Genomic DNA, 26,833 nt, shown 5'->3' on the forward strand with positions numbered 1-26,833 from the left:
TAGCTTTTTGCAGCACACACTAATGTAAATGTGGCACATCTAAATTTACACAATTTCACACACAATTTCCAAACTCGTACCATGTAGAACTAATGGCTTTTTTTTGACAATCTGTCTTAAAGCAACACAATACCCAGAAACACACAGTCAGTTCAAAGATGTATTTCAAAGTCATTATTTAATAAGACAATGTACAAAAATATTGGCGCTGATACAGCAGGCGTAGCGTTGTGGGAAGTGGTTGAACATTATTTTAAGAGAGTTGGCACTAGTAAGGCGCAGATTGTGTCACCACTCAAACTGAAGAATGTCTCTTCTTACAAATTGAATATGAAAATCAATCCAGAAGTAATGTTGAGAAAATGAAGGAAATCAGTGCCGTATGTCACACTTCTGTTACGTATGAGACAGTGGTCAGTCATTTATGAAGTCAAAGCTGTTTCATATTAGAAAGCAACGATGTGACTTTTGGCACAAGATCATCTTTTCTCTCTCTGAGGCAATGATGTGGTTGTCTTAATGGTTACTATTGCTCAGTCAGTTGTACTAGTCCTAACAAAGCATGGTGAGCTCTGCGGTCACCAGTGCAAGCATCTACATATGGGATTTTGGATCAGGACTGAGGAGGGGGGGGGGGGGGACTCTTAGAAAGTAACTAGAAGCTGAGAAGGGTTTAGGATGACAGGGGTGTTGTCAGGCGCTTACAGGCTCTATGACGGTGTCAGGGCCTGCAGAGGTCTGGGGTATCTCGTGGCTCAGTGATTCTACAGGATCTGCCGGGGTCGTCCGTAGCTCATACCCTCCTGACTGGCTCCCTTATTGGACCCCATCTGAAGGCCGATAATATTTTTCCCCGCCTTTATCTGCTCATCGCTGAAATCTCGCTTGTTCTCCTGTGCTTTCCTGCAACAGATCGTTTGAAATGTCACTTAATAAATAAAATTAAACTCCCTCCAATGTGGGTCAGTATCTGTTTAAACACCGTCGACCTACTTGAAAAACCAGTTCGGGTCTCCGTTGTATGTGCCCTCGTCCTTGGTGACGGCCAAGCTCCCCAGAGCTGACAGGGTCCTCTGCACTGCTGCCAGGTCCTTACCTGTTCAAGCACACATCATCATCATCATCAGCATCAGTATCCAGCCTTTTACTATAGCAGGAAAAAAGGGATGAGAACGGCGCTCTGACCTTCCCAGAGGTCCACAGTCTGGAACATATCAGTCTTGGTGACGCCGTACTTCTCTGCAGCAGCGAGGAACTGAGAAATCTGCTCCATCTGTTTGAAAGCCATGGACGAGCTCTGAACCTTCTTCACGGGTTTGTCTCCGGCAAACAGACTGTTGATCAGCTCGCTCAGGACCTGAGGAGGACGAGACAAGAGAGAAGCTCAACGTCATCATCGATCTGAAAGCTGATTCCACGAGCTCGACAAATCAAAGGGAGTTCACTCACACATCCGTCTTTCAGCCAGGCCTGGAAGCCCATTTTTCCGGGCTCCGGCTTTCCCACACTGGCGCCGCACTGACGGTTAATCCACTCCACCAGGATCATCTCCAGCTCAGGGTCATACTTGCTGTCGATTTTATCCTGCACCTGCCGGCTCATGCCGTAAGATGGACCTTTGTTAGCCATGCCGACGACGCCCTGAGAGGTGAGCGAGTGGGGAAAGAGGCAGTCAGGGAAAGATTATGTCTGGAAAGAAATTTGAGTACTCGTGATGATGAGCAGTTGGACTTTCACCGGTTTCATCTTTATCGCCCGTCTTTTTTTATGAACTTACTGTTTTCATCTGGAGTCGGATCCCAACCTTTTCGTATTGCAGTCACATCCTCCAAAACATGCACTGGACTGTGAATTATTTAGATGAAGGCGTATTTAACGAATAACTCCAGACGCGCCTTCCATGGATACACAGTTCATAACAAACGCTGATGCAAAACATTAACCACATGCGTGTCAAAAGCGTGTAAATAAGCGTAGATGCTCAGCTCTGAGTTTCAGACCTTTCTCAGATCAGTGGTTTTAACAGCGTTGTGTCTCCTACTGCACACCATTTAGCCCAATCAGGACGTGTGTCTGAGGCAAAGTGGTGTACAACAGGAGCTCTATTCCAGCCAGATAACAGGATATGTTTTCTTACACACACTTTAACACACACTCCTTTTTGGTCTCTGCCAACACACACACATCTATCGCTGGCAGCACTTTATTTTTATTTTTTTTTTTTCTTTAGTTTTATGCCTCTGAATTGCCTTGGGGCCAACAGCCAAGTGCAAAAACCCATATCATCCAACCTTTGCTGCCATCTTGAAGTCAGGTCACTTCAAACTTCCTGTTCCTGGAGAGGTTCAAAGTTCAAATGTTAAAAGGTTCGTTCCGGTAGTCGACTGGAGGCGTCTCATCTCCGGCACAGGGTTGTTTTTACCAAGTTTACAATAAACGTCTGTTTGACAACAATAGGCAAAGCTGTGTGATTCTTCTGTCATTGGTTACTGGATATTTCCAGCTGAATGTAGAGCTGCTTCCCCCGACAGAATGTCAAGTTGGGCCAAATCTGGATTGATGAATGTCCTTTCATGATTAATCACTACAAATTAACGCGTAGATGTTTTTCTGGGTTTTCCTCCTTTCCCTTTTTCCTTATTTCTTTCCTCCCTTGCTTCCTTCCCTCCTTTCCGTCCCTGCCACTTCTCTCTGGTGTGAAACTAGGAACACAAGCGTTTCATCAGAAAGCAAACTTAAACCTGCAAAAGGTCAGCAGAAACCAGGTGTAAACGTGCTGGCAAGCACCTTCTGAATTTTATTTGGAAAAACATTGAAGAGACTGATGTTCATGTGCGTTTGAGGAAATCACCACCCTTTTTGCTTTGCTTTTGGTCTCATTCTCTTTGCATTTTTAGTGGCGGGCTGAACCGTAGCTGATCATTTGTGGTTCTGCTAAATAAAGCATTTGTATTCTTGCTCCTCCACTGTAACAAGATACATTCTGCATGTCCGCTTATTAGAGTCTGCATGCCAGCATCATTAATGGGTTTGTTCCTGGAGTCGTCCGCAGGGTGTTACCACCAGCCCAGTTTAATATTCTTTGCATTCCCTGAAGTCTTTTTTTTCCAGACCGCAAGAAACTAAACACACATGCTGGGCAACACGCTCACTTATGCACAGCCACAAGTTCAGATGCTGCATTTAATCTGAGCCCGCCTGCGCGTCTGTAGCGCTCTGACAAACCCACTCGCACTCGTACCCTTTGTTATTCCTGACGTGGTATTATATAATCGTTATTACAGAGTAATGTTTGTCTGGTATGCCGTTAACTTCTCCTTTTCTTTTCCACTGGCCTCCCGTTTTTTTGCACCGGACCACAAATCACTAACACTGCACACTTTGTAGGGAAAGAAATAGAAGCTTTCACCACATCGTGCACTCAGTGCCTCCTCGTGTCTTGTTGGGAGAGAATACAAGAGAAAAGAAGAGAAATTTATTTTTCCCATATGTTTATGCCTTGTTTTAGTTTCTATGTGTTCATTGCATGACAACCAAACAAAGATCCCAATATTTTTGGAGGCTAAACAAGCCTGTTTGGGCCTGCTCTGTATCTCTGGTATTTATGCGTGTCCAGGGAATTGCTGTTGTGCTTGGGGCTCAGCCCAGGTCCAGTAACTCAGAATAATCTGCTGTGCCCTCTGTCTGCTTCTCCTTCAATATTCAAGGCGGAATAAAACATTAAAATACTTTTCCATAAATACTGCTAGTCATCAAGCAATGGATTGCTCCATTAAGTTTTGCAACTTTTCATAGGAGTGCAATAACAGTTAACTGACTGTACTGCTCGTACAACAGCCATTCCCCCTGACTGTGGCGATTTCAGTGAGCATTCACTACAAAAACATCAAACATAAAAAAAAAAAAAAAAAAAAAGTGAGTGAAAGAAATACGAAACAGAGAATGGAAAAAGAGGATACTCAAGACAAAAAACAGGATGGAATTAATTTTATGAAAATGACGTTATGAAGCCTGCTCCCAAACGCCGTCCGTGGCTCTCAGTTGTGTTTGTCCCTCTGTGTTTCTCTATTGCCATGGCAAGTCCTCCTAATGCCAGAAAAGGAAACCAGAGTGCGGGCTGTGGCAATTGTGGCAGCTGAAGGGGATGTGGCGTCATGCAGCCTCGCCTCTTCCACAGTTAATCAGCAAACCACCGTATAATGGTTTGGTGTGACAGCAGATGTCTGGGGCCTGGTCACTCTGGACAGGTAAAGAATAAAGGAGCTAAAGTTGAGTCAGATCGAACGTCTCGTTGATGTTAAAGCAGCGTAGACGTCAGCTGGCTGTTTCCTGATGTTCTGCAGCTTCACAGTGTCTCACTTTTTTTTTTTTTATGGCTCTGCTTTATGGAAACTGCAGGGAAAACTTTTATTGGCTCAGGAAGCATTTTCAGGAACTTCTGCCAAGACACTTCATTGTTCTCATTACTCTGACCAACTTTACTGCTGCCGTGTGTCTGAATGAGTGTGTTTCTACTGACTGAGATGGCTTGGATAGTGCTCAGTGCCAGACCCCCGCACCGTTACATGGATGTGGTTATTTCCTGACTCTAGAAACTGCTCTGCCTCTGTGCTCTGTTTTGTTAATGTGCTGTCACAGGATTGGCAGTGTAGATAGTCTTATCTGCTTCTGCTGCTGCTGCATAGAAGCTGAGCAGCCTCCCGGTTACTTCCCCTTCTGCCACCGCCTGCCTGGTTTTACTGGAACCACTTGGTGACCTGCCATTTTTTTTATTTTATTTTTTTTAATTTGCTATTCACTCATTAACTCCACTTCAAACAATACAGCAGGATTTTACACTTTATCAGTCACCCATGTTCAGGAATTCGAACGTTTGGAAACCATTATTGCACGTCTCTGTCAGTGTCTTAATCTGTATCAGCATCCTCATTAAAGCGTGGTGGCCTTTCATACCTTGTGAACTCGTGTGTCCAAAGACCATGTATGGGAGTCAATCATTTGCTTGTGCAAATGGAAGTATGTTCGCTGACCGAGATATGCAGCACTGTCTGGCTCACCTCTCCGCTTCCCCTCCACTCCCTCGCATGGATGGAAAACATGCTAACCCGCCAATACCATCTGAATCGCATTAAGGACAAACAGTGACTCAATTTGCGATGAGACAGATAAAGGCAATTGTGGAAAACCCAATGAAAAACAGACAGCAGGAGTTCAACCGAACAAATGAGTAACACCTGATCGAGCACATGTGACTGTTCATATCCTGACTGGCATAAACAGCACTGATTCAAACATTAAGACACCTCCACATATATTAAATTACTTTGGAGGGTGTGTGCATAGTATTTGCAAGTATGCAGCTGCGCTTCGTATTTAAGCGCAGCTGCATCTTAAAGTGCACCTTTGCATACAGATCTCCCCTCTGACAGTACTCTTATTTTCGAATTTCTGCAAGTATAATGTTTTTAAATATAAATTTGTAAAAGATACATACTTTTTTTTTTTTTTTCTCTCCTTCTTTTGATAAAACGCTATGAAGGCTGTGTGCATTCAAAATAGTATGACTGAGATATCAAGTCTTGGGCTATACTGGCAGTCCCAAATTCACCCCAGGAGGCCTTATCCTGTGAGGTGGAATAAAAGAAAGGTATACTTACTGTGTGATGGAATAGGTCAGTTCTCTGCTGGCCGCTAGTGCAGTTTGTGGGGTGAGCGTGGAAAGTGACTGAGTGTTTGTATATGCCTCTTCCCAGGAACCTCCCTCCCAAAAATGCCGGCTTAAAAGGATCAGATGAGGCAGGATGACTTCATTACAGTCTACTGAGAGAGAGAGAGAGAGAGAGGAGGGAGTATGACGGAGGAATAGGAGGCAAAGAGGAGAAGAAAAAAGGAAACTTCATCCCTAAAAGGGCATGGCCTTTCAGCAGCTCCCTCTTGCTGTCTTTGCGTCTCTTCCCCTCACGCCGAGTTAAAATGCCCAGCCTTATTTGGGTAGAGCGGGGCCTTGTAGAGGAGGGAGCCCGCAGCCAGCCAGCGTTGGTTGGGTCAGCGGTATTTCTCCAAATACTTTCACCACATCCCTCAGCTTGTTCAAAGTAGCTGCAAGATGGTGAGGGAAAGCATGAAGCGGGGAGGGAGGAGGGGGAGATGAAATTTAAACGAATCAAGGAATGCAACAGTGGATGTGGAAAAGAGCTTTATTTAGTTGGTTTTATTCCACATGATAGGAAAGGAACAATGTCAAAAAATGTCCCTTGCTTCTGTTTTGTTTTTTGCACAGTGAGGAAGGAAGAGAAGAGAGAAAGGACAGGAGAGGAAGAAGGGAAGGAAGGAAGGAAAGGAGTAATGGAGAGGAGGACAAGGGGAAGGAAAGATTGGAGGAGAGGAGAGGAGAGATAGAAATGGATAAGGGGGAAAAGCAAAGTAATCATCATTCAGACAGGAAATTCCATGTAAGTCCTGGGTGCTGTTCAGTAGATGCTCCTGTGCGTGTGTGTGTGTGTGTGTGACACTCACGACATTTCCATCAATTCTCTTCCATTACAGTCACTCTTTGGCATGCCGCTCCTGTTCGGATAGAAGAGGCGTTGAACGTGCACTTAAAACTGCAGATTTCTACCTCAGTGGAAAATTTGAGGTTGTATCGCTCTCAGGATGAGAAAGTCATGTGTCACCAATCCTACTTTAACAGGAGGGATTAACTGGGACGTGGTCGTGAATCTGTTCTCTCTGACTGGGCGGGATAGCTGGTCTCTTGTCCCACAATTGAGTTGTATTTAACTTTGAAATGATGAAACTAAGTCTCAGTGATTGAAGTGAGGATGAGGTGTAAAAATAAAATAAAATGAAAAAACAACATGAAATCAATCTTAAAAAAAAAATGTGGCTCGTCATCAGTAATTCTTTTGTAGATGCTCAAGATCCCTTTTTCCACTTTTCCAACACAACAAACAGAACAAAGCAGGCCAGTTCTGTTTGTCTTTACATTTTTCATTTTGTGCTTGAATGCATCTTCTCGTGTTAATCTGCCAGATGCCACTTTCCTGGGTTTCGTTTATGTGACGGATTTTCCTTTTCAAATACTGAAACTAATTTAAACAAATGAGATAAAATGCCCTACTCATTGTTCTTTTGTTATTTCTCTTCATGAATACATTTATGGTGCCATGATCACTTTTATATTCTACACTGCTGTTTAGTTCATCATAGAGGCCTTTTAAAGTACTTAGGGCCATTAAAAGGAAAATTACACTGCACATCCTGCACGAGGGAGTTCACCTGCGCTCCAGTGCTTCGTGTTTTAAGTCCGGTCTGAGCTGTTGTCTCTCTCCTTTGCTGTCTGTGTTTTTGTCGATGAAATTGTGGACTGCTTAATGTTTAGCCGGTTATCTGGATTTGCATGATGTGCCATCAGTGGGTTGATGGTAGGAAGGAAACAAAGTGCATCCGATGAACACAAACACGGGGAAATTCCACATGATAGGTCAGAGCTTGGTAAATGATTCAGTTTGTTACAGAGTTTATTTAGTGTAACAAGAAATTTGAAAGCAGTTAATTAAATAACAAGCCTGTCTGGTTAGCGTAACTTAACTTATTTTATCTCAGCAGAAGGAAACATTTTACCTTGCTCCCTCAAAAGGTAATAAAATCCCCACCCTGGCTTCACTAAAGCTCTTAACGTGACTTTTATTTAACATCTAGACGACACAAAACAAACTGCAATCAGAAGCAGATGCTCTCTGTTTTCAGTCTTTGTGCTGAGATTATTTCATACGTAACAGATATGAGTGCTTTCGTTCTCCTTTTCTAAATGTCAAGTCGTGAACTGAAATCCTGTATTTTTCCAAGATGTCACACTCCTCCGCTAAAATAACAACATGCCTCCACATTGACGCTTCCTGCTGGAATGGCTGGTGTGTGTGTATGTACATTTTTTTTTTTTTTTTTTATTGTATCTAAGCTGAGCTACATCATCCGTTTACTCAGCTGAAGAATTTCCTCCGCCTGGTTTATATTCATATGTAATGAGCCTCCATGAATGGGCCATGTTTATGGCATTACACAGTACTGTAATAGGCCAGGCCTTCTTTAATCATTCCCAAATGATGTCAAACCCTCTGGCTGCTACCTATTTCCATTAATGGACGATATGATACAAAATCAAAATAGAAAATGGATGTGGCTCGCCTGTCAAATTCAATTTTATTGTGCTCATGCATCCGCTGTACACAGACCATCACTGCAGTTAAAGCATAGATTGTTTTTAATAATGCAAATATTAAAGCATGCGACTTTCTGTTTGCAGCAAAACAAAAGAAAAGGAGAAAAAGTAATTCTTTGCATTTGATCATGAATGTCTTCCTGTGTACACATGCATGACTACGTATATAGGATTTATCCTGTTTAGATCTACTGTAGCCATTCTATGGGGCCTGGAAAATGAAAGGTCATGAACCTACATCTGCCCTCTGGTCACCGTGTTGGAAAGCTGCTAGTTTATTGATCTCAGCAGAGCAAGTACAAATGGATTCATTCAGGAAAGGTCCTGGAGTGAGAAGGGCCCAGCAGGTTTAGTACTCATTGTGTAAAGGGTACAATATGTAACCAGTGAAGATATTAAACTGCAGGTATTTACAGAGCGTCCTCCCAGATGTTAGCTCCACATAAACCTGATCACCTTGGCGCAGCTCTAGTGTCACAACCTGAAACCGTAGAAAGGACACTCAGCCATCATACAAAAGGAAATGTTCTTCTGCACATGTGATATTTAATTCGATATATAGCAGCCAAAATACACTGATGCGACGCCCCACGTTTTACCTGGGTGGCGCTGTCCTCACCATCCTCCCGATTGTTCTCCCACACGCTGGCTATCGGTGTCTGATTATGCATCAGCTGGACCTGCAGACACACAAAAGAAAACATACAAAAACGATGGTGGGGACGGCCCGCTGTAGTACACAAACCAGCTGTAACTGTGGTTTGATTACTTTGTAGTAGAGGCGTCCATTCTCCTCCACAGAGGAATAGACCGTGTAGGAAAAGACGTAAACACCAGGAGAGGGGGCGGTGAAGACACCTGCAGAGAGGGAGGACGGGTCAGCACTGAATGATGGGTGAATGAAGTGTGTGTGTGTGTGTTTGTGTGTCCTACCCAGGGCTGGGTTATATCCCATGCCATCATTGAGCGTGACGATGCCGTAGGGGATGGGCACATTAACGTTGAACGGTCCAAAGCACTTTTCAGGAGATCCAGGAATTATAGCAGCAATTTGTGGGTCTACGGTGGCTTTGAAGGAAACTTTGACTCCAGCTGGGAGTGAGACAGACAGAGAGGCAGTGTTATTGTATACCAAAGTATCAGTTTTGTTGTGTGTCGTGAGTGTGTTCACCTGTGAGAGAATTCACTTTGCCGCTCATGGCGCTGATGTCGTGCCACAAATATTTTATCCTCATGAATGTCTCGTCCTCTAACTTGTATAAGTCGTTGGCTCCACAGCAGCATCCACGCTGGCGGTTGAACGTGCAGTTGCAGTCCCACTTGTAACAGGTCAGGGGCTCCTTCATCTGGACTGGAAACAAGATGGTTTAAGATGGTTTTCAGTCAATTCAAAGGCACATATGTGAAGCTGGACAAGTGTGAGGAATGGAACACATGATGCTGTGCAGATGAGGAAGCAGCTTACGTGCAGCATGTTTCAGCATTTCGTTGGTGGAGCTTTGAGCCTCCACGCGAGCAGAGAGAACCAGTGTCCCCAACAGGAATAAGGCTGGTACTACAGGCATCTGAAAAGAAGACATAAAAATCTGAATTAAGCGTTATTTCATGTTATATTCATATTGACTCTCGTGCGTTTTCCACATATTCCATTCAAATCCATTAAAATAAATTAAAACTCTTTATTTTTCATCTGACAGCTAACTAAAATCAACTTGCTGTGAATATGCTCAGCTTTAAAAAAACAAGTTATCTAAATGCTGTTCAAGCAAATTCATAATGATCAATTTATACATTTATTGCCAAAACGGAGCTAAAAGGCGATATCATATCAATTTACATTTAAAATAATCTAAAAGTAAAAGGGATCATTAACTTTACTCTAAAAAGAATTTTCTTTCTTTAGAAAACATGTTTTCTTGTCATACCTCTGTTTGTGTCACAGAAACCACATCCAAAATAATTTAATAAAACATTAATGAAGGCATTTGCATTGGTTGGTGTTTACAGCCTTTAAAATGACGTGTAAGGAAAGAAACACGACACTTACTGTTTTTTTTCTTCCTCCCTTTCCTCGCTCTGAAAGACTGTGTCAGGGTCTCGTTGGCTCTGTGAGACGAGGAGTCGCAGATTTTGAGCGGGGGACGGTTTTTTAGCTCCTGACCGATCCACTACAGGTGATCCTCCCCCTGTAGAGGTCAACGAAAGCAGCTCCGCCTCACACACACACACACACACACAGGTTTCACCTCCAAACATCCACACTCCACTAACCACAGCAGCCGAGCGCTTCCTTGGTAATACAGTACAGCAGAGTCCTCCTTTAGTGTGGAACAACAAGCACTTCTCAGCTCCGTATTGTTGAGACCATAATACCCCGAATCAGGACGGTAGTGTCTGGTTGCCGTTTGTCCCGGGGACGCCAGCAGGTGGACATTGTTGGTAAGCCCCCTGAGGACATTACGGTCTGCAGATGAGAAGACAAAAGGAAGCTGATAGGGAAAAGTTATCGGTCCATCGATAAAGGCTCAGATCTGACAATAGGAAACGATGCCTGGTTCTCATGCTGAGACAGAAGGAAGAGAGAGGTGATACTGAGTTTTTCTCATGACGACTGTTGTTGGATATCCTGATTTTGATGTCTTACTTGGCTGAAGTCCTCTCCATATTCATGTGAATTAAACAATTTTGTGTTGTCAGTGATAACGTGCGGTCGTGTCGCCATCTTTGATGAGGAACTTGAAGGAAGTTTCTTTTTTGCCACTGTTGTCAAATGCTTACTTGACATAGACGCTGCTTGTGCCGAAGGTGTTGTGCAGGTTTAAAAACAAAGATCATACTGTCATCCATCTTGGCTGTAACCTGACATTGCACAGTCATGTGTCCTTTTTTTTTTTTGTTTTTTTTTTTTCTCCCATCCTCTTCGATAACAATGCGTTGGCTGTGTTGTCCTTTTAAAGTCTTTGTCTGCGTGGATGAAGTCCCAGGTCAGCGGACCTGGTTCTTCCCATAATCTGATCTGCTCGATGGGGGCCGGTGGCGTATCAGGTGTTGTCATATCTGCACACAAGAAACATCACGGTGCAGAACAATGTTTGATCGTTTTTTTTGTTAAGGAGGATCCAGTTTTTGGGATCAGCAGAGATGAAAAAATGTCTTCGGCCACCATGTGCCACTCGGGACCATTTTATCCAACTACACTTCGTGGTCACACGAAGTGTGGCGTTAAAAAAAACAACCAGACTGATCTGAGCTGCAGAGGTGGTCAGAAAGCTGACATTGGTGGAAAAGCTCAGCATGAAATAATGTCATTATTTACTCCACTCTGTGAAAACAGCACATCTCCCCAGGTACTACAGCTGTATGTGTTGTGACGTTACCATTACCAGGCCATTGTTGCTTGCCACTGATACTGCTGTTACTGCACAATCACGAGGAAGCTCCTTTTGAGGGCCAGCTCCCATTTAATGCAGAGTGACAGCACCGACTTCAGTCTCACCCTCTATTAGTTGCCTGGCTTGTGTTACACCTTTGTCCTCTCTGTTGGGTTGTCAATGGGAGAATTCTCGTTGTCCATATTTGGTTATCATCAATATTAATTTAAACATAATTTAAACATCCCCGCAGCTTTGAAGTCTCCTCTGAGCTACACAAAGAGATTTTTTAATCATATTTCAGTTATCTGTTAATTCTAAAAATGTTTTCATTTAATTTTTTATATCAAAAGTCATTCTTTTTGTTTGACTGACTCATGCTGGCAGCAGCCATGAAGATCAGGCCACAGAGATCTCTGAGCTCACAATCTGAAACTCACACATCACTTGAGGCGGTTTATCAATTTGTCCCTCCAGATTATTTTTTCACATGTGAAATATTACTTTGAAAAAATGTGAACAAATAGCGAAGGCCTAAGCTGATAGAGGCCCCTGTTCAACCACACATAATTCTCGTATAAACTTTATTAGTCATGCTGCTGTCATTTGCTGCACTAAATCAGCGCATCTGCTGTAATATTTTATACAAATGTTTGGCTCTAATATCAAATGTAATTTGATTTCAGTTTTGATGAAGTGAAGGCTTTTTTCAAAAGTTCTTAAGCTCTTAGAATGACTCTAAAACTTAACGTAATTGATTATCTATTATCTGTCTAGCTCATCATGTGTATTGTAAACTTTATACTCTACTTGGCTTTGGCGAGTGAAACAAATTCATTTCACTGCTCTTAAAAAAATATTCACACACAAATCAAGCAAATTTGTACATAAAGTGCTTTATTTTTAATGTTTATATACATGTTAATACCTAAAATTCAATTTCAAAAATCAGACAGTATAGCAAGGATGATATTTAGTATTAGTAATACTTTAACAGTATTCAGATGAAATGTAATTAAAATGGTGGCAACTGATTTGTATAAAATCCCAGATTAGACAAGCTGCATTTATTTCTGAAACATTAGATGACATCGTTTCAGGAAGAAACACAACAAATGTGACGGATTCGAGAAATGGCTTCCTTCAAAGGTGTCAAAGAAAGATTTGATCTAAGCGGCTCTAACGTTGTGTTAGTGTTGGTACGAACGGCGGCGTCCTCAAAACTCCCTAACTTAGTCAGTACCATACAGCAGAAACGCGCTGAAGGTGTTGAAGTGGCTGCTGAATTCGCAGAGGAAACAGCCGCTGGGCAGGTAGACGGCCACCTGGTCCCCCGCCGTCAGATGCAGGGCCACAGCAATGGTGGCGCTGTCTTCTTGGTCCTGTCTGTTCTGCTCACTGGCTCGGAACATCGGCTCGCCGTTGACCTTCAGGGTGGCGCAGACGGCTAAGGGCCTGTTAGGAGAACCGGCATCGCTGAAGACGGTGAGGGCGATGCTGTACACACCGGAGCGGGGAACAGTAAAGACACCGGTGTCCGTGCTGTAGCCCCCACCCAGGTTGAGCACAACATTTTGGTAGATGATGACGGAGTCCTGGCTGAAGGGGCCAAAGCACATAAAAATAACATCTTTGAAGAGGGTGACAGTGAAGGCGACACGGCTGGCTGGGGATGCAGAGGGGAGAGGAGAACACAGGTTAGAGAGGTTTTCATCATCGGCTCTCCTTCTGGCTTTTCTGCGGCTCGTATCCGCGTCGCCCACCTTTAATGTTGTCGAGACTTTGCTTTGTTTGAAAGTACTCCTCCTCCAGCATGCTCAGGGTCGTGTTAAAGTACGTCTTCAGCATTTTCACCTTCTGCATGATCACACAGCAGCCGCAGGAACCCTGGTCTTTGCTGCACTCTGAGCACAGACACACATCACGACACTTTCAGATACGAAACACGTGCAGACGCGCTCGCTGTGTGCGCACAACCCCTCACCTTTGCTGTAGTCCATCTCTGGGGCTTCCGTAGGTCCATTCCACGGATTATAAATGGCAAACGCTGCACGCAGCAGACACAGCAGCAGGAGAGCTGGGGGAGAAAAGAACAGGAAAAGCGCCATCAGAGGCCGACTCACATTAGATACCTGCCTCCTCTCTCCCCTCTGCATCTACTCTCACCTCTCATGTTGATGAAGTGTTGACTCTAGAAGGACAGAAGATGTGAAACGTTCATCAGATGAGGAAGTGTCGTTGATATAGATTTTTCTCAGAGCTCCTCCCAAGTTTCATTCCTCCTCTTTTCACGTCGCTCCTCCTTTTTGTGCTTTATTGTTTTAATCACAATCCCTCACTGCCCTTAAACCTGAGGATATTTTATCATCAGGTGCTCTCACTTCCTAATATCGCTCACAAACGCACACACCTGTCAGGGCTTTGTGCATCTGACGCAGGCCAGGTATCATCTATTGTCCGCTGCTGGAGAGCGAAAAAGCAGGAAACATTTGAAGGTGCGCATCATTATAGTCTAAACTGAAATTCATGAATAAAGTCACAAGCTTCTTTGTCTCACATAAAAATTGATGAAACTTGATGTGATGATGGCTCACGGTCATCTTAGAACTTGTTACTGGGTTAAATAATGGAGAGATACTAGTTGCCATCTCACTTAATCACGTATCCCACTTTCAGAGAGGCTGTGCCCAGATTCAAAAAAGTTCACGTTTCAGTGTGTTGTTGGACTGTGTTGATGTGCGTGGCATCCGTTTATTCATATTTTTGGAGTCTGTGAGGAAGGCAGTGAGAAACTGAAGGGCTTTAATAAAACGTTTTAATAGACAGTTCAGAAGTGTTACTGTTAAATTGATCTGTATCTTATTTTTTTTATTCCAACTGTGTCAACAGCAAGATTTTTTTAATGTTGATGGAAATGATTCACAATGCCAGCCTTTTTTTTTTTTTTTTTTTTTTTTTAAGATCTGGTTTATTTCATTGGTAAGTCTCAGACACCGATTCTTTTTACATCACTTCATTTCGGTGAAAGAAAAATCAACAGCTATTACAAACAGGACACTTGATGTGTAACATGAAAGAATTTTTTTTAGAGTGATGGAAGTTTAGACAATGCAAAAGTTGAATCCAGATAAATTTAGTTAGTCCATGATTTACTTGATAAATGATCGCACGTGAATTCAGGAGAAAATAAAATCTGCTTTTGGATGGGTGAGAGTACAACAGGACAGTCGCTACAGAAAGATCCCATCGAACGGGCTTAAAATTTCTCATTAGGGTGAAAACGAGTTAGCCAACTTAGCCGGTAGCATAGAGCAGGAAGCCGGTGAAAGTGTTATAGTGGTTGTTGCTATCACAGACAGAACAGCCTTTGAGCAGTTTGACAGCCACCTGATCTCCAGCCTTCAGCCTCAGAGCCACAACGACGCTGGCGCTGTCCTGGGTGTCTTGGCCGTTTCGTTCGAGGAGGGTGGTGACCTCTCGGTTGTTGACCTGCAGTTGAGTGCACGTGGCCATTTTACCAGCAGTAACGGCCCCGTACATGGTGACAGCCAGGCTGTAGACGCCAGAACGAGGAGCGGTGAAGCGGCCCGTCTGCATGTCGTAGCTGTCGCCCAGGTTGAGGAAGACACGTTTGTACGTGATGACTGAGTCGTCGGGGAACGGGCCGTGGCAGCTGGACATTTTGTCGTCGGTCAGGGCGACGGAGAAGGCGCTGCGGCTGGCTGGAATTACAGACCAGACGAAGAAGTTATCCAGTTAAAGATGAGAGAAATGGATTTGCCTCATTCGAGGCGCTCACCTCTCATATTGTTGAGGATCATCTTTGACTCTTTCAGCTCTTTCTTCATCTCCTCAGAGGTCAGATTGAAGAACTCCTTCATCCTCTTCATCTCTGTCTTAAGCAGACAGCAGCCGCACGATGCCTGGTCCTCCAGACATGCTGCGCACGCAGAGACGCACAAGCACACACACACACGCAACGCAATACATTAGGTTGTAGATCAGATTATGAGCAGACTGACAAAATGAACAGACTTCTTTCCTTAATAATCTCTCACCATCGTTTTTATAGGGCTCCGTTTTATAAGGCTCCATTTGTGGCATTGCTGTTTGGACAGGACCGTCCCAAGAATATTGAGTTTCTCCACCAAGAGCATGCAGCAGACACAGCAGCACAATAGCTGGGGAAAAGGTAGAGAAAATCGGATTTTCACACTTTCAAAGTTCCGACCAGCTTCCTCCTTCTTATCAGACCACCGTAAGTGCAACTTATTTCAGGTCTCACCTCTCATGTTGGTGCCGGTAAATGATCACAAGGACGGACGGTGTGGAGAGTGATCACAGGACAAGCGTCAGCGATATATCTTTTTCGAGGAGCTCCTCCCTTTTAATCTCTCAGTTAAATCCTCCTCTTTTATCGTCTCTCCTCCTTGTATTAATTTATTGTCCGCCTTGTTTGGCTTTGTAACCTCATAACTCGAGGTGTGTGTCTTCATCACCAGGGGCCTTCATTTTCTAAAATTCAAACACACCCTCCTGGGCCGTTCGCTGTTGATGCCACCCAGGTATCATCTGTCAGCTGGGATGAGCTGGACTGGACTTCAGTTCAGCTCGCCCGCAGCAGCCAGGCGTTGTGGTTGGCAGAGCTGCATGGTTGAATAATTTTTATGCAGGACGCGCTGTGTCTGACGCAGCAACCCAGGTCACGTTCTGAAAGTGAAAAAAAAAAAGCAGTCACTGCGTCACAGTGGGACACCTTCACTAACCAGTTTCAGGAAATACGCTCCCCATCCTGCTCTCCTGATTGGAGAAGTCCAGAAGTCTTTTTGCAGAACATTATGATGTCACGGTGAAGGTGACAATTTGATGGTATGGATATTTATTACTTCGTCATTTTTAGATGCTAGTTATGCTCAAAAATGTGCTTTGTGAGGTAACAGTGAATTTGACCTTTAACCTTTGACCTTGGACGTCAGGTTCAAAATGCAAAACTTGTGGGTTTTTGGGGTTTTTTTTCACTGTGACTTCAGTGATTTCAGTTACTAAATGCAGCTATGTGAGTCTCACTGTTAATACTTTTTTACTATTTTTTGGCGTTAAATGCTGAAAAATTTTGGCCAATGAAAGAAAATGAATTATTTATTTTACTTTCGCTTCTCTACAGAAACATCCTCCGTCCACATTTTTCTTTCATCCAGATCATTATTTTATCTTATTCATTGATAAATTCTTAATCTGGCATGTGATATGTCTTCCCCTGCGTGTCAGAAAATGAGGAGAACGTGGTTAACTGTCTCGCTACATTCATGAAAAACGTCTGTTTGTATTAAAGAAAAACATATGACATGAAATAAAATTCACCCTAATAGCCAAACTCTACAATCATCTCGATTGTGTTGACACAAATTATACAGTTACGTGTTAAATGAACATGAGAAGAACATGAGAAGTGAAATACTGGATTTATATAAGATAGTATGAGTATGATACACCCAAATGACAATTTTTTATTTTTAGGTGTGCTATTGTGAAGAGTAAAAAGAAGAATGTCTCACAATGCTGCTATTTTCAAAATTTATTGTGTTGTCATTTTACAGACCACATATTTCCATCACACAAAATCAATCAGTGGAGGATTTTCAGTCACAAGAATAAAACGTGTGGCATTAGATGTATGACATGAAGTGTAAGGAATGTCAGGACATGGACAACAGGAAAACAAACCGACAACATTTTTCAAAATGGGATTTTTGGTGTAGCACTTGGACTTCAAGTTAAAATGTCAAAAGACGAGTTTGATTAAATAAAACAATCAAAATGAAGCATTTCGTTGGGATCACGTGAGAAGAAGGAATCAGATGGACTAAAGGATACACGACAGCTGTCACCTCGGACAGATTTATTCTATCAGATTCAAACCTTGTCAACAAAACTCAGAGCCGCTACGTCTCACTAACTCAGTCGGTAGCGTACAGCAGGAAACCAGTGAAGGTGTTGTAGTGGCTGCTGTCGTCGCAGAGGAAACATCCGATGGGCAGGCTTACGGCCACCTCGTCCCCAGCGTTCAGGTGGAGGGCCACGACGATGGTGGCGCTGTCCTCCTGGTCCTGCATGTTTTTCTCTCGGGGTCCTGACACCAGCTGGCCATTGATCCTCAGGGTGGCGCAGGCGGCCAGGCTGTTACCGGGAGAGCCGGCGTCGCTGTAGACGGTGAGGGCGAGGCTGTAGACACCAGAACGTGGAACGGTGAAGATGCCAGTGTCCACGCTGTAGCCGTCTCCCAGGTTGAGGAAGACGTGCTTGTAGATGATTACTTTGTTGTCACGGAAGGGCCCAAAGCACTTCAGACTTTTGTCGTTGATCAGGGCGACTGAGAAGGCGCTTCGGCTGGCTGCACGTGAAAAGAAGAAGAGAAATTAGAGCTGCTAGGAAGCTTCCAACAGGTCGAGCCCCTGATCGTGTCGTGTTACATCCTCCGGTCTCACCTCTGATACTGTTGAGGACAGTCTTTGCTTTCATGAGATCCTTCTCCAGCTCAGTGAGGCTCATGTTGAAAAACGTCCTCATCCTGTGAATCTGCTGCTGCATCAGACAGCAGCCACATGATGCCTGGTCCGTAAGACACACTGAACACACACACACACACACACACACACAGATTCACACTACGCTCAGATCACTTTATATGAAGACACCTTGAGCTCGTCCTGTGACTTTACTCGTTTTCTTTAAAATCTCACCATTTTCCGTGTTGGGGTCGATATCTCTATCTTCTGCACCCTGTCCAGGTCCACCCCAGGAATAATCCGCAGCTCGGACCAACTCCAGCAGACACAGCAGCACAATAGCTGCAACAGAAAGAGACTACGTCGTCTTACGTCTTAACATAAAGTCTCCCTGCTGGATTTAAATTCCAGTTAACCAGTAGAGCATTTCTGCCCATATTTATCTAATCTCACCTCTCATGGCGATGCTGGCAACTGATGACGGCTTCAGGAGGACTGAAGGTGTGACGGAGTGATGCAGGGTCAGGCAGCATCTGTCTATATGTATATATATGTGCGTGTTTCCCATTAGTTCTTTTCATCTGGCTTCAAGTCGCTCCTCCCCGTTTCCTTTACACTCCACCCTTCATGTCTGCTCACCTGTATACTTTAACATCTGTATACCTTTCTTTATTTGGAGGTTGGGGGGGGGGTGTACAGACACACCCTTCGGGGCTTTGTGTTGTAGATGTAGGCCGGGTATCATCTGTCCTCAGGTAGGTCGTCTACGTGGTCAAATGTTCCCATCAGCGCAGACAGATAAGGTTTTTGTCGCTGCGTTTGTGGTCTGATGCTTTATTGCATGTCAAAAATATAAACCGATGTTGAAGACGCATCAAGGTCACTCACATTTACGTCCGTCACATCGTGCTGTTACATGTTGATGCTGACCCAGAGGTTTTTAAATTTTCCTACACATTTTTTCCAAGTCCAACATTCAGGATAAATATTGTGGAAGCGCACAGTTCATTATAACTTTCTAACATTTTGAATCAGGGCAGGAAATAGTGTGTCATTGTCCTCCTGTGAATAGTGTTGAATTACTCGAGTTAACTGGCCCAAAGCAAAGTTTCTCATGAATGTTTTGAATAAAAGAGAAAAGACTGGAAAAAATGTTCCCCCGAAGAGTTTTAGGATAAATCAATCATGACTTCGGGATAACATCTTACCTGTTTACACTTTAATGAGGGTCAAATGAAGGTCAAATTATTATGTAACAATCGATTCGGGAATTGAAAAGGTACGGATAACAATGGAGGGGGAATTGCAACCATCCAGGTCATCCGGTTGTAGGAGTCAAGGATAAGATCAGCTGGATAATAATCTGCATCTGCCAATTATAGAAATACAGCCAGAATAAATCCTGGCTCATAGCTGTATAAAGTTGAGTTAGAGTCACGAGTGTCGTGTCACAGAAAAGACCTTGGACCTTTATGGGCGATGTTAAGTTTAATTTAAAAATTAGGTTTAAAGAAAATGTGTAGAATGTAATGAGTGTTTGTTAGTTCTTTATTCGTTTACAAAAACATTTTTTAAAAGATTTACATCTGTCAGTACAGGTTGGTGCAAAAAGGACATCAATAAAGTCAGACATTACTGAACAGTTTCAGCAAACATTTCAAACTCAGGATGTCCCTCATCAGAGGAGCAGGTTATATTGAAAACACAACCCACACCCCCATTATTCATACACAACTTAATCCAGCTTGCAAACAGTCACTGTGGCTCCCACCCCTGCCCAGAACCTGAACCCTGCGTACAGTGGACCGGTGAACTGGGTCTGGTGTCGGTGGATGAGGTCAGCCTGGTTGTTGGCGATGCGGTAAAAGGCCATAACCCCAACGTGCTGATCCAGATAGATGCCGATCCGCTTGGCCTTAGGTGACCCCAGGAGTTTTTCCTGCCTGTCGTGCCAAAAGGAGAAGCCGGTCCCGGACCAGTAGAGGCCCCAGGAGAGGGAATTGTGGCCCAAACGGCTTTTGTCGTCAGAACTTTTACGGTCCATCTCCTTGTAGGCCACGCCAATGGTGATCTGCGTGGTCGGACAGGAAAAATTAGGTTAGGAAAAGAAACCAGTCATTAAGACGTGCCTGTTAATTTAATGTATGAAATGCACGTCTGGAGCTGAAACCCCCCCATTTCCCCACGGATATCTAAAGATCCACCTTCTGGCCGGTCCACTCCACCTCCCAGTAGTAAGGGCTCCCAGCCAGAGGCTCTCTGCAGAGAACCTGCCTCCAGAAGTGGAAGCGTTCAGGATGGTCTGGTGGGTTCAAGTTTTCAGCCCGCATCGTGGCCTTATGACCTCCGTCTGACAGCAGCACGTGGCGATAAACCGTGTTCGGGTCCATGGTGGGTTCAAAGCGAACTACAGGGAAATGATATATCTTACTCAAGACTCTGGACTCCCTAAAGGAACAGATATCATGGACCATATTCCGTTTGTTGTGAACAATGACGGACTTACATTTTAACAATTCCTCTCTTGACTTTGGTTCTGGATTCACAGGTCCTGCCGTTGTGAAACTTTGGTTAAAATGACCTAGAACACATAAATATAATGTCAGCAAATAGTTGTCGTAAAAAAAAATCTGATTGTGTGCGGGCAGATTTTTTGTGCTATGCTTTTGCATTTACCTTGAGACTGAGGAGGGGGGAAAGGTGATGGAGGGGCTGAAGCTTCAGTGCAGAGAGATGAGGACAGAGGAAACAAAGGAAACCGGTAAACCAACTCTGAGACACCACACATTAGATTTTTTTCATTAGGCGAGACTGGCGTTCTTATTCTTACCTGGAGGACATGCAGGATGTGAAACTGGATACTTGGATGAAGAATTATGCCCTAGAAAGCAGATTCATGTTTTAATATATATATATATATATATATATATATATATATATATATATATATATATATATATATATATATATTTATATATTTTTTTTTTCCCCCAAAGAGACACAGATAGACTCTAGTATATTAAACTTTCTGAGGTCCTCAACTTACTCTGACTTCTTGGAGGCAGCAAAGGCGGAGGACCTGTCATTTCACAAGCTGTAGAAAAGGTTGGATAAGTTGTGAGAAACATATCAGGCAGGGTCTTATGCTTGAGAATACAGGTAATCATCAAAGTGTACCTGCGCTCTGTGCATTGGCCTGGCCGCAGCTATCAGCTGCTGTCGCGTCTGTTACTGCACTATTGGGTGTGGAGACCACGGGGTCAGGATTCACTGCGGAGGAAAGAAATATTTTGACTGTGTGGAGAGGAGTGGAGGGGAGAACGACAGAGGAAAGGAGAGGAGATACTGACCTATCATGGTGAGCTTGTCCAGGGTGGCTCTGCAGAGGTCCTGCACCGATGTTTGTAATTCTTTCATGGCTGAGCGGATGGAAGCCACGACCGCTTCCTCCTGGCTCAGCACCGACTCCTGTGTGGTATCCGTCTGATGCAGGGGCTCCATGATTAGGAAATTCTTGAGCAAAAACCACATTAAGTGTCACAATTAACAGCAGAAGCTGTCATTTTATTCATCGTGAATTTTTTTTTGTGTGTGTGAAATCCTAATGGGCTGTATTACCAGCAACGGGATTCTTACCTTCAAGAAGCAAATGGGATCCTGCATGTCGGCAATTCTGCTCAGCTCCTCGCTCCTCCAGCGGTGCTGTGTCAGCTCCTGTTCCAGTCTGTGGATCTGCCCCTCAACCTGGCTGCCTACGGAGGTCTCATGGGTGCCGAGCAGCTCACCAGCCTGGGTCCCTGTTTCACTCACATTCTTGGCTATTCCTGAAAATAAATCTGTGCTCTCACATTGCAGACACTGGACCAAGGCCTGGGAGCAGAGTGACATTGAGAGAAAGGAGAGTTTGTCAGAAACAAATGTACGAGAAAAACACCAGAAATCAGACTTAGTATGGAGGCTTATAAACATAATTATAATTTACCTTATGTTGGCGAGCAGCGTGGGGGAGCTCTTTAAGTTTCTTTTCAATCTGCTGAATTCTCCTCTGCGTCTCAACCTGCATCTGAACCAGCTCTTTCTATCACACACGCACACACACACACACACACGCTAAGTTCAGCAACATTTTGGAAATGTTGCTCACAGAATGACAGAAACATATCCATTACATACCTGTCTCTCCTTCCTCTCAGTCTGAGGTTTCAGCACATGATGCCCCTTGTGCCCGTGCTGGCAACAGACCTCACAGACACACTCCTTGTCTTCCTGGCAGAACAGGTTCAGGGGTCGGTTGTGCTGAGGACAAGGTCGGGGTTCCACTGTGGGAAGCTGGGGGTACACGCTGCGCTGCCCCACATCTGGCAGGACCTCCATATACAGAGGTATCGATGGTGGAGCTGAGGAGGCAGCTGTGGAGGAGCTCTGCTTGAGGCTGTTGGCTCTCAGTTTTTCCATAGCTTCCACAAGGAGGGTACTCTTAGCCAGCGAGGGCCGTTGTTTGAAGAGCGTCCTACACTGGGGGCAGCTGTACTGACGCTTGCTGTCTCCTTTGTCCCAGTGGCTCTCAATACAAGCCAGGCAATATGAATGCCCGCAGGGAAGGGTGGCTGGGTCCTTCAGGGTGTCCAGGCATACTGAGCAGAGAAACGTCTCCTCTTCGGTCCAAGCAGAGGCCATGTGGTGCTGGGTTAAAGCAGAGAAGGTGAGTTAGTTTTCCCAAACCTGGATTTACGCGGGTTCCACCACAAGAAAGGCATCCAAAAGTGGAAAGCTCAAAATGCCAGTTCAAATGAATCACATGAAGCTTAAAAACTGAGGGTGGGACCGGCAGAACAGGTAGGGCCAGGCCCTGAAGTCACAGGTGCTTCCCTGTCGGTCAAATGTTAAAATGTTGGGTCTCATGACAAAATGGCAACTATATCACTACAAAAGCATCATAAAATATATCAAATCATAATATATCAGAAATATGTCTTCTCAGATTTGTGTTCTTTAAAACAATAAATAACCTAAATATTTCTTCACCAAGTAAACGAGGCCCAGATAACTCGGCCAAAAGAGGACAGACTGGTTTGTCACCTGAAGGTGTGACGGAGTGGAGGTGTAAATTTTGAACAATGGATTTGTTTTACCGATGAGAGCATCCCAAAGAAAAAGGTCATAAACTCGTCTCAGCCCGCCCTCATTGTATTTGAATTTAAAAAAAAAGAGGAAAAACCTGCAGAAACAAGCTGGGCGGAGAGGCGGCCAAAGAGGTCTGGCGTCAACGCGGCGCAGTGAAGGCAGCACCGACGCTGATGACGCACTCGTCCGCCATATTGACTTGGGGCAGCCGGCTGACGGAGGGAGAGCGCTGCTGCTGATCAAAACTTTCAAAGTGAGTGTTTCCCTCTTTGACACAGCTTTTTCAACCGCTACTCTCGGTCTCTTTGTATTTTTTCACTCGCTGTTGTGAGTGCTAAATCGCTGTCAGCTGCCAAAATTGAAGTTTTACGCTCGTGTGACATTTTTTTTTGTTTTGCTAATTCTACGCTAACCTGTTAGTTAGCTGGCTAGCTAGCGTGCTTTTGTTTTTAGCTGTTTTTAAACAAATGAGGTCTCGACGGCCTGCCAAACTAGATATGAAATAGCTGCATGTGGTGGCGAAGACACCATAAGAACTTGATGTCTAACTGTTTTCTGAATTCGCATACGTCGCGGACAGAGCTCAGTTAGCTAACTAGCAGCTAAGGTTTGAGATCCTGAAGCAAAACTGTGTTGATTGTCCGGTATTTAACTCAGAGCTCACTATTCCCCCAGCATCGTTGTCCCTCTATTTCAGGTAGACATGCTGATATTTTTTCTGGCTCTGTGAGAAAGTGGTGAACTTCCCATGCTAACAGGTTTACTGATGCCCCAGTCACTGTTTTGTTTTGTTTTTTTTGTGATTGTATGTTGATCTTTGTGTTTCTTTCTATAGGATGTTTAGGGGCCCTCAACTCCTGACCTGGTCTTGTCCCATAAGGTCATTGTTGCTGCTGAGAGAATCCCACCTCCCTGCTTACTCTGAACACAGTGGTGCTGTGTGGCAGGTCGCAAATCATGTGAAGGAGAGCAGAAACAGCAGGACAGAGAGTGTTCCCTGTGCAGTACAACTGCCTCTACTTAGCTCGGACTGTGGTAATCATTATTTTAGAAAGGCTTCATATCAAGACCCCAAATCCAAGGTCCTTTTATTCAGCCACGATCACGCTGACAAACCAGCGGTCGGTCCTTGGGAATGCACTGGAGTGGAAGATTCTAGTCGACAGCTCAAAGCTGTCAGCCCTCACCAGGACTGTTTTATCAACACAACTTGCCTTCAATCCTATGGGAAGCCTTGGGATTCCAGCCAAGCTTCTCGAACTTTCACCAACAGGACTCAATATAACTCCCAGAGCCATTTGTATTACAGACAGCCCTTTGTCAGAATGCACAGCGCGTCAGCACATACGCCACGGTTTTTAAAGTATTTTCACAGAAGAGCACAAGCACCCAATTCCTTTTGTCAGCAAATCAGAGCTATCCACAAAGCTGCCCCTCGTGTGGTTGAGACCTGGAGAGACTGTCTATCCCAAGGGAATGAAATAAGATGCCGACAGAGCCTGGAGCCCAACTTAAAGCTCTACGAAGTGGAAAAGGGGAAAAAAGAATCAAGTCAAAACCAAGAGAGATGGGCGTCTGTCCTGGTCTCTCTCTGCTCGGTAGAGGGTCAACCAGCGTTTCTCTTCACCCTGCGCTCCAGCACTTTGAAGGGCAGGCACAAGGGGGATGTCAGGTTAGTGGCAGGCTACAAAGAAGCTTAACTCTAATCCAAATGTTTGAGTATATGTCCATATTTCCATTTATGTGTAGCTTTGCAGGAGGGAAGAGTGACCCGTCAGACAGAAATGTGGTGGCCACAGCTCTGAGGGAGGCACGAGAAGAGCTGGGTGTTACTGTGCAAACGGAGAGAGTGTGGGGGGTAATGAAGCCTCTCAGAGACGGGGTGAGTGGCTGCTTTCTGTCTTAGAGTATAAATTGTGCTGTGATGCAGTGAGCTGTGCTTTGAAAAGAACTCATACAGTCCTAAAGCAGCAGCATACATTTCTTTTAGTAGTATTATTGATTAATCTTTCACATATTTTTAATTAGCTCAGCAAGATTGTGAATACCAGAAATATTCAGTTCACTGCTACAAAACTTTAAATCCTCAAATGTCATAATTAAATTTAATGTTAAATCACTTTAACAACTTTTTGTTTATCAGAATTGTTGATTAATTTTGTGTACAAGGAGATTAATGACATTGAGAAATCAAATTTTTTTCATGTCACTAAATATAAAAATATAATATATATTTTTAATAGGAAGCTAAAGGTTTTATTATTCATGAATTGGCACAGAGTTTTGGAGGTATTTTAATCATTTTTAAAATAAAAATCTGTGTTGTGTTTACATTTTGTGTATCTCTGCAGTCGGGGATGGTGATTGCTCCTGTGCTGGCTAACCTTGGCCCCTTGGAGGACTTAACATTCAAACCAAACCCTGGAGAGGTACAGTCATCACTTCTTTTTTTTTTTTAAAAACAGTATTTGAAATGTATAAAGAAGCTTTTTTTTTTTTTTTTTGGGACATGGAGGTATTGGTTTTGGTTTTTTCAAGTTTTATTGATTGTTCACTGTGTTTAATGAAATTTATTTCACATACTCTAGTGATGACATGATGTCACACACCTCACACAGCTCATCAAATCACTTGGTTATTTCAGTTGCTGATGAAAGAATCAAATTTGTAAAGAACCTCTTTTGTCTGTTTCTGTTACAGGTGGAGGAGATATTCACCTTGTCCTTGTCCCACTTGTGTAACCCCCAGAACTGTGGCTACACACACTTCCGCACCGGTGACAAGTATGGATACACACTACCTGTGTTTCGTAACGGGAAGCATCGAGTTTGGGGTCTGACGGCTGTCGCTTTAAACCAGACCCTGAAACTCATTCTTCCTCCTTAGCTGCTAAATTGGTTATTTCACAGTTCACAGGTCTGGAGTTAACCTGTGATGAGCCTCAAACATCAGATCATGAGAAATGTGCAATCAAGTTTTGTGTAGCAAAATAATCTCAGAAATGCATATATTGTGTGTCTCATGGACCTCCTTAGATTTTTTTTTTTCTCCATGCGTCCAAATCCTCTTTTTATTCAGCAGTTAACAATTTGTGGATTTTAAACAAGTTCCTTTTTGCCACATGAGGTTTGGATTTGTTTGGATTTTTATCATGCTGCCTCAGCAAAGCTCGAGCAGATCTTTTGAATTCCAGTGAGATTCAACCCACTTGTGTTCCCTAATTTATTTCACATTAAATCAGACCTCGCCATGATGACGTGACAATGTATTTAAGAGCAACATATTAAAGATTTTTCCAGGAGTAGTCTGTCTGTATTGTTCGTTCTCTTAAAATGTCTTTTTACACGATTTTCAGGACATTAAAGGAATAAATAGTGCAAAAAGACAATTTATAAGTTTCTATTGAAGACCAAAAACATCCATTTGGTTTAGTGAATCACACAAGTAATTGGGCAAGCTGAAGAGCTTTCCTTTTAAAATTTCTACCATACAAGCTTTATGAGCAGGAGTGCCACGTGAGGATCATGCTGCCTGTTACAACACAATGCTGTCCAGAAAATCGCTCTCCAGTTCTGTAAAGAAGACATTTTGTCCTCAAATCTGGTGTGAAA

General features: G+C 43.7%; 5 protein-coding genes across 6 annotated transcripts; 1 reads left to right on the forward strand and 4 right to left on the reverse strand.

Annotated features, from left to right (window-relative positions):
- Positions 1-146: 146 nt before the first annotated feature.
- tagln (transgelin) lies at positions 147-5,800 on the reverse strand. Its single transcript, XM_029516873.1, has 6 exons — positions 5,658-5,800; positions 2,292-2,335; positions 1,450-1,641; positions 1,186-1,357; positions 994-1,096; positions 147-903 (listed from the first exon to the last, which is right to left on the reverse strand). The coding sequence occupies exons 2-6, from the start codon at positions 2,301-2,303 to the stop codon at positions 765-767; spliced, it is 618 nt and encodes a 205-aa protein (XP_029372733.1). The 5' UTR covers positions 2,304-2,335; positions 5,658-5,800; the 3' UTR covers positions 147-764.
- Positions 5,801-14,886: 9,086 nt separating this feature from the next.
- Positions 14,887-15,884, reverse strand: LOC115052523 (complement C1q-like protein 2). Its single transcript, XM_029516676.1, has 4 exons — positions 15,878-15,884; positions 15,651-15,773; positions 15,392-15,532; positions 14,887-15,314 (listed from the first exon to the last, which is right to left on the reverse strand). Exons 1-4 carry the CDS (start codon positions 15,882-15,884, stop codon positions 14,887-14,889), a joined length of 699 nt encoding a protein of 232 aa, XP_029372536.1.
- A 1,665-nt stretch (positions 15,885-17,549) lies between these two features.
- On the reverse strand, positions 17,550-18,558 carry LOC115052524 (complement C1q-like protein 4). Its single transcript, XM_029516677.1, has 4 exons — positions 18,552-18,558; positions 18,333-18,440; positions 18,078-18,218; positions 17,550-17,983 (listed from the first exon to the last, which is right to left on the reverse strand). Exons 1-4 carry the CDS (start codon positions 18,556-18,558, stop codon positions 17,550-17,552), a joined length of 690 nt encoding a protein of 229 aa, XP_029372537.1.
- A 1,076-nt stretch (positions 18,559-19,634) lies between these two features.
- ftr86 (finTRIM family, member 86) lies at positions 19,635-22,883 on the reverse strand. Its single transcript, XM_029517956.1, has 11 exons — positions 22,272-22,883; positions 22,081-22,176; positions 21,735-21,968; positions 21,449-21,611; positions 21,276-21,368; positions 21,145-21,192; positions 20,929-20,979; positions 20,775-20,816; positions 20,605-20,679; positions 20,303-20,505; positions 19,635-20,169 (listed from the first exon to the last, which is right to left on the reverse strand). The coding sequence occupies exons 1-11, from the start codon at positions 22,773-22,775 to the stop codon at positions 19,834-19,836; spliced, it is 1,845 nt and encodes a 614-aa protein (XP_029373816.1). The 5' UTR covers positions 22,776-22,883; the 3' UTR covers positions 19,635-19,833.
- Positions 22,884-23,380: 497 nt separating this feature from the next.
- On the forward strand, positions 23,381-26,526 carry nudt8 (nudix hydrolase 8). Of its 2 annotated transcripts, XM_029518064.1 has the most exons (5): positions 23,381-23,475; positions 24,058-24,894; positions 24,972-25,104; positions 25,574-25,651; positions 25,923-26,526. In XM_029518064.1, the coding sequence occupies exons 2-5, from the start codon at positions 24,059-24,061 to the stop codon at positions 26,106-26,108; spliced, it is 1,233 nt and encodes a 410-aa protein (XP_029373924.1). In that variant the 5' UTR covers positions 23,381-23,475; position 24,058; the 3' UTR covers positions 26,109-26,526. The 2 variants fall into 2 exon arrangements, with proteins under 2 accessions (XP_029373924.1, XP_029373925.1); XM_029518065.1 differs by lacking the exon at positions 23,381-23,475 and having other exon boundaries at positions 24,761-24,894; positions 24,980-25,104.
- The last annotated feature ends 307 nt before the right edge of the window (positions 26,527-26,833 follow it).

Source organism: Echeneis naucrates, chromosome 13 (assembly GCF_900963305.1).
Source record: "Echeneis naucrates chromosome 13, fEcheNa1.1, whole genome shotgun sequence".
In the NCBI taxonomy this organism is placed as follows: Eukaryota; Metazoa; Chordata; class Actinopteri; order Carangiformes; family Echeneidae; genus Echeneis; species Echeneis naucrates.